At 38.9% G+C, this 6,864-nt stretch overlaps 1 protein-coding gene across 3 annotated transcripts in view; it reads right to left on the bottom strand.

Annotated features, from left to right (window-relative positions):
- The window catches only part of FGF12 (fibroblast growth factor 12), a 636,348-nt gene that overhangs the window by 227,686 nt on the left and 401,798 nt on the right, over positions 1–6,864 (bottom strand). For all 3 annotated transcript variants that reach the window (XM_004712297.2, XM_045287545.1, XM_004712295.2), the window contains one exon: positions 253–363. In XM_004712297.2, the coding sequence (XP_004712354.1) occupies positions 253–363 (111 nt within the window). The remainder of the gene's footprint in view (positions 1–252; positions 364–6,864) is intronic.

Here is a 6,864-nt window from a genome sequence, read left to right as displayed (position 1 = left end):
ATATTATATATATAATATACATATATATATATGGCAGGATAGTCTTGCCCAGAGACCAACTACCTTTTCATGTAATATAGAATTTCTCTTCTGCCTCATCTATATGCTGTAAGAATGACAGAAAGAGGAATAAAGGGAAAGACACAAGTAGATAAATAGTCCAAAAGGCAGTTCAGCTCTGTTTTAAATCTAAGATACACTGGGTCATACATTGGATTTAACATTAGTTTGCAGAAGGCTAATGTTCCTTACTGTAGTCACTGTTTTCGTCCTTGGTCCCGTCAATGGTACCATCTGGGTGCATCTGCAGGAAATATCCCTGCTGGCTGAATAACCTTGTCACAATTCCTTTCAGCTGGGGTTCTGCAACAACAAAAAATAGAATGCTTATTCCAATTTTTACTTTGTTTATAAAAAACACACTTGAAAATTGTCAAAAAGATTCTCTAAGTCAATGCACAAATAACAGTTTCGATATTGAAATACGTATTTGGAGAGGAGGGCATTTCAATGGTACATCTTCATTTTTTTACCCATTCTAATGCCATAATCCTTTGAAGCAGTAAACCAAAATAAATAAATAAAAGCTAATTATGAAGGGGAAAATGAGAGGCATGCTGAAAAGGGAATCATTTCTCTCCCTCAGGCATCTGGTGTCCGACTACAAGATGCCACCAAGTTTATGGTACAATTCCAGAATTATTGTTTAAGCCAAATGCCACTGAGATTCCTAAGCTTCTAGCAGTTATAACCAGTTCCTGCATAAGTTGTATTCCTATTTGATGTCACAAAATACCGTCGATGGGTGTTTTTTTTTAATTCTGGTCCATCTTTCCCCATTTTGATGGTCACTGAACTCTATCCAGTTCTTCTGGTCTCATGGCAGAAAAGTCCATATCCCCTCCTATTCCTGTTTTCCTTCTTCTTCTTTTGTTCCAGGAGAGCAAACACTGTGCCTTGAATGGCTGCTGTTTGCAGAATTCTAAGAATGTAATCAATGCCATTGAATTATACCTGCAGAAACTATTGAATTGGTGATTATTTTGCCTTGTATATTAACAGCCACACACAAAAAACTCTGATGGGTTGAGGAACCACAGACAAATTCAGACCCCCATCGCCATGAAATTTCACTATGTGATACATAAAAATATAGATTTCATCTTCACTAAACACACCACCAGAGAGGACCCCCAGTCCTACAAAAGACATATTTCCAGTAAAAATAAGAAGAAAAAAAAGAAACAGGTCACAATTATTTCTCTAGATATTCTACACTAGAAGTGGTCATAAGTTTCATAAATACCCAACAAACAGGCACCACCAAACTGACTCTTGTATACCACAGAGGGATTTGCATACAATGAAGATTTGAAGCTTTCTTTCACATTGTGTTGCTGCCTGCAAGCAACAATACCATTTCTGCAGCATCACCAATACCTTGGCATCTACGATAGTATGGAGGGAGTAATGAGATGATTCCACTGCATTCCTCTCAGCACTCTCTGCCGTGGAGTCAATACTGACACATAGTGACCCCTTGTGGGATGCCAAGACTGTAACTATTTAGGGGAGGAGAGAGCCCGGTCTTTCTCCTGCAGAGCTGTGGTGGTTTTGACCTGCCATCATGCAGATCAAAGCCCAATGCTTAACCACTGCACCAGGGCTCCATAGAGTGCATGTATAGATCTAATTATTTTCTAAAACTGAGCAGAAAATAGAAAAACTATGATGTTAAAATTGAGCAAAGATGGGAGCCATATAATTGCTGAAAGGAGCAATATACTGTCCTTGTTGAATTTATGTGAGTCCACTTCATTCCTCAATCTATTTATCCAACCGATATTACTGCAATTGGTCAGGAGGGGAGAGAGTGGAAAGAGATAATATACTAAGTACTTTATGTTCAACTAAACACATTTCTTGAGGTTTAGTTCTAAAAGCGATTTGTTATTAAGAATTTGCTGTATTTAATTCTTTGGGAATCGCTCTGCCCCTAAGTCATATACTTATGTATTTTTTGTACCTATGACACAATCACATCCACACAGAAACATGGCGCGTGATGCCTGTAACGCATGTCTTTTTCAACTGAATCATGTGAAGCAAAAGAGATGTCGAGAAAAGTTGAGAATAAGGAAGCTGGTGATTAAACAGTATCAGAAATTAATCTTTCTGATTCATAACTATGCATTAATTTATGAATGCATTGAATTCAATTTATTTAATTTATCAGCCTAAATGTTCTTATCAACATAATATGGAAGTTAAACTATGTGAGCTTTCACTCCCTTCTTTATTTACTTCGGGCATGTTAGAGGCCTTGGCCCAAAGTGGTGGCAAACTCAAAGGAAGGATTCATCTATTTGTCTTTCCTCCACTCCAGCATGCTAGATATCTTGGAGCAGAGTACAGTAGCTTACCTCACTGCAAGCACCTTGTGCTTCTGTCCTGGGCTAGATAATTGAGAGGTTGTAGCACACCTAGTTCTAGATCTGAAATCACAAGACCTAATTTTGAATCACAATTGTCATTTGTTCCTGAGCAAGTTATTTTACATCAGAGTCTCAGTTGCCCTACCTATATAATGGGAATAATCATTGCTGTCCTAACTGTAATCATTAAAAAAATTAAGTGAATACATGAATATATAGGAGTATCATGGAAGGCTCATTAAAAATATACACTAGAGCCTAACTTTTCTACATCAAAATCTAGGAAGCATTGTAAAGAGAGTATTCTTCAAATAGACTATGTCGGCTGGTTTCTAGTTTAGTAAAATATTAATTTAGCTCCATGGAATTATTAAATTAAAGGGGCAAAGTAAAGGAGTAAGTAGGGTAAACAGAAAAAGAGAAAAAGGAAAAAAGGAAAAGTTGCCTTATAATCCATGTCTTATTTTTCATAAGATTGACACTGATACGATAACTGTCTGAAGTCATATTTTCCTTGGTAATTATATGTATAGCAGCTAAATCATGAATGCTTACAAATTATTGTTTGTTTTCTACATACGCCTCTTTCTGTAGCTGTAATTAAACATTCTTTGCCATGGTGAGCTCATGACTCTGTTGGGACCCTGGGAATTGAGGTTGGCAGCTCCTGTTAAAAATAATGAGCAGGAAAAAAAGTTGCTTTTATACCAACCCCCATACCACCAAAGAACCAGTGTGAGAACCAACTTGGAATTTTAATTTTAACTATGTGATACTCTGACAGAAAAAAATCTGACACTGGGGGAGGAAGAGAGAGTGGAGTACATCCTGGCCCACCAAGTCTTGAGGACAATATTCCCTCTGAGAGCAGCCAAAACACAGAGAAGACCATATGGCCAGCCCCACTATGAGTCACGACATCCCTCACTGACCCACAGCCCTACAGAGGACAACACTGGAGACACAGTGTAGGAATTGCGCCCAATCTGATCCCACCACATGGAGGCAAAACACTAAGGGAGTGCAACGGAACAGCAAGGGGAGCAGAACAAGGAAGTCCCAAGGGAATACCAAAATTAGACTTGGGGACCAGGGTGTGGCACCCCATCAGACTCAACCGGAAAACACTCCTAAAGGCCAAAAAACAGTCCTTAAACTATGTTGTTGTTTTGTTTTCTTTTGTTGCTTTGCTTTGCTCTGTCTTGGTTTTGTGCATGGTATTACTTCCACAGGTTTATCTAGATAGATAAGTTGGATAAACAATCTGGAGGAGAAAATAAAGGGACCCACAGTTTCGGACGACATGGGAGAGGGGGAGGTGGGGGAAAGGAAGTGGTGTTAACAAACCCAGGGGCAAGGGAACAACAAGTGACCCAAAATCAGTGGTGAAGAAGGTGTAGGAGCCTGGTAGGGTAAAGTAATGGAGAGGAATTACTGAAACCCAAATGAAGGCTGAACATGATAGTGGGACAAGAGGAAAGTAAAAGGAAATAGAGGAAAGAACTAGGAGGCAAAGGGAATTTATAAAGGTATAAATAAAGGCAGGTACATATGTAAACATATTTATATATAAGGATGGGGAAATAGATATATGTGCATATATTTATAAGTTTAGTATTAAGGTCGCAGATGGATATTGGGCCTACTTTGTTCTATTAAACTGGCATTCCATGATGCTCACCTTCCTGATATGATCTCTGAAGACAAATGGGTGCATAAGCAAATGTGGTGAAGAAAGCTGATGGTGTCCGGCTATCAAAAGATATAGCGTCTGGGGTCTTTAAGGCTTGAAGGTAAACAAGCAGCCATCTAGCTCAGAATCAACAAAGCCCACATGGAAGAAGCACACCAGCCTGTGTGATCACAAGGTGTCAAAGGGTCAGGTATTAGTCATCAAAGAACAAAAAAATCAAATCATTATGAATGAGGGGGAGTGCAGATTGGGGACCCAAGACCCATCTGTAAGCAATTGGACATCCCCTTACAGAAGGAGGAGAGGAGCCAGTCAGGGTACAGTGTAGCAACGATGAAAAATTCCACTTTCCTCTAGTTCTTAAATGCTCCCACCCCCCCAACTCCACTATCATGATCCCAATTCTACCTTACAAATCTGGCTAGACCAGAGGATGTACACTGGTACAGATAGGAACTGGAAACACAGGGAATCCAGGATAGAGCATCCCTTTAGGACCAGTGGTGAGTGTGGTGATACCAGGAGGGTGGAGGAAGGGTGGAGTAGAAAGGGGGAACCGATTACAAGGATCTACATATAACCTACTCCCTAGGGGATGGACAACAGAAAAGTGGGTGAAGAGAAACCTTGGACAGTGTAATATATGACAAAATAATAATAATTTATAAATTATCAAGGGGTCATGAGGGAGGGGGGAGCAGGGAGAGAGGGGGAAAAATGAGGAGCTGATACCAAGGGCTCAAGTAGAAAGCAAATGTTTTGAAAATTATGAGGGAAACAATTGTACACATGTGCTTGACACAATGGGTGGATATGAGGATTGTGATAAGAGTTGTACGAGCCCCCAATAAAATGACTTAAATTTTTAAAAACAGTTTCAATGAACAAATGTCCTGCACCTAGAATGTATCAAAGAATGCTGAATAGCCTACTGGATAATCCCACATGTCTATTACATCCTGTCAAACCAACCAACCTTTTTAGTCTCAACTCAAAGTCTAGTTATCAGTAAGTAAGGATCACTTTTATACCTGGTTTAAAAAAAAAAGAGCATGTTTTGTTGTATCTTAAAGGATTAGAATAAAATATGAAAATGCTTTTTTGCTACACATAGTATCTTGGATATATTCAACAAACATACATGTTATTTAACAAAGACTGCTTGTGGCACAAGAGGTTACTAAAACCTACACGATTTTCAGAGGACACACAGTCTAACATACAAAACATAAGTACATGTAACACTCGTGAGAAATAGCTGTTAAATCAGGGAGGGAGATAGTCACATGGAGAGAGGAGGGTGGAAGGAACTAATTCTGTGTGGAGGTTGGATAGAAATATTCCTCCTGGAGCTTAGAAATGAGTAAGACTCATAGGCAATAAACCCAGAGGAAGGGCATTCAGACAAGGAAACAGGGAATGAAGACAAACAGTGTGGCCGATGCTGTTAATCATGAAGAATCTAGTATACACAGTAAGTCGAGTTTCTCAAACACTGATTTGCTGTTCTCATCAAATACTCACACATCAACAATAACATTGAGAAAAATAGGGTTAATAGAATTAGTTTTTTTAAACCAAATTTGTTCAATTTATATGACTATTCTTCAGTCCAAAATCATGTTCGTCCATTATTTTATTCTTGAAATGAAGGATTATTTTAGTTTATCTTTTTTAGTCTCCAGAAGAGTGGCAAATACTGCTAGCTCTTCACTCAAATGCATTTCCTCTTTTTCCCTTGGCACCCAGAAAAACCATATGTCCTAGCCTCCCTTGCAGTTAGGTTTGACATATATGAACGAGCAATGTATAGAATGTAAGTGGAAGTGATGCGTGCCATTTTCAGTCCAAGGGTTTTAAAAGCAAATGTGATTCTTCTACATTCTGTTTTCTTAACACTGGCTGGATTAAGAAGACTTCCCTAGGGAATGCTGGAGCAACAAAATGGAAGAATGTTGGGTCCCTGAATAACTAGTGAAGAAAGCCAGCAGTCATATAAACACTCACCTTGGGCAGTTAGGTAAATAATGAATACACTTGCACTGGATTTGAGCCATTGTTCAATTTGGGGTATGTATTACAGAAAGTTGTTTTGTGCTATATGATTAAGAAAAGGAAATAGTTTCGAGCAGGGTTTCATAAGACTCTGGTTAGAGGCTTGACTGTTGTTGGTAAGCCCCATCTAGTTCTGACTCACAGTGAACTCTGTAAACAGAATGAAGCACTGCCAACTTCGGCACCATTCTCACGAGGATTCTCGTGTTTGAGTCTACTGATGCAGCCACTGTGTCAATCCATCTCATTGGGGGCCTTCCTCCAAGCATGATGTCCTTTTCCAGGGACTGGTCTTTCCTGATAACATGTCTAAAATCCATGAGATGAAGTCTTACTATCCTTTCTTCTAAGGAACATTTTGGCTATATTTCTTCAAAGACAGCTTTGTTTGTTCTTTGGTAGTCAACAAAACCTTCAATATTCTTCACCAGCACCACAATTTAGATGCATTGATTTTTTTTTTTTTGGTCTTCCTTTTTCAATGTCCAATTTTCACATACATATGAGGTAACTAAAAATACAATGGCTTGAGTCAGTTCCACCTTAGTCCTCAAAGTCACATCCTTGTTTTTCAAAACTTTAAAGAGGTCTAAGGCGGCAGATTTGTCCTATGCAATGAGTCGTTTGCTCTCTTGACTGCTGCTTCCATGAACACTGATTATGGATCTAAGCAAGAAGTCT

The sequence above is a fragment of the Echinops telfairi genome, unplaced genomic scaffold (assembly GCF_000313985.2).
Source record: "Echinops telfairi isolate 266 unplaced genomic scaffold, ASM31398v2 ScPeMD7_17;HRSCAF=63, whole genome shotgun sequence".
Lineage (NCBI taxonomy): Eukaryota > Metazoa > Chordata > Mammalia > Afrosoricida > Tenrecidae > Echinops > Echinops telfairi.
Note: the sequence above shows the minus strand (reverse complement) of the source record. Positions and strands in the feature narration are given on the sequence as shown.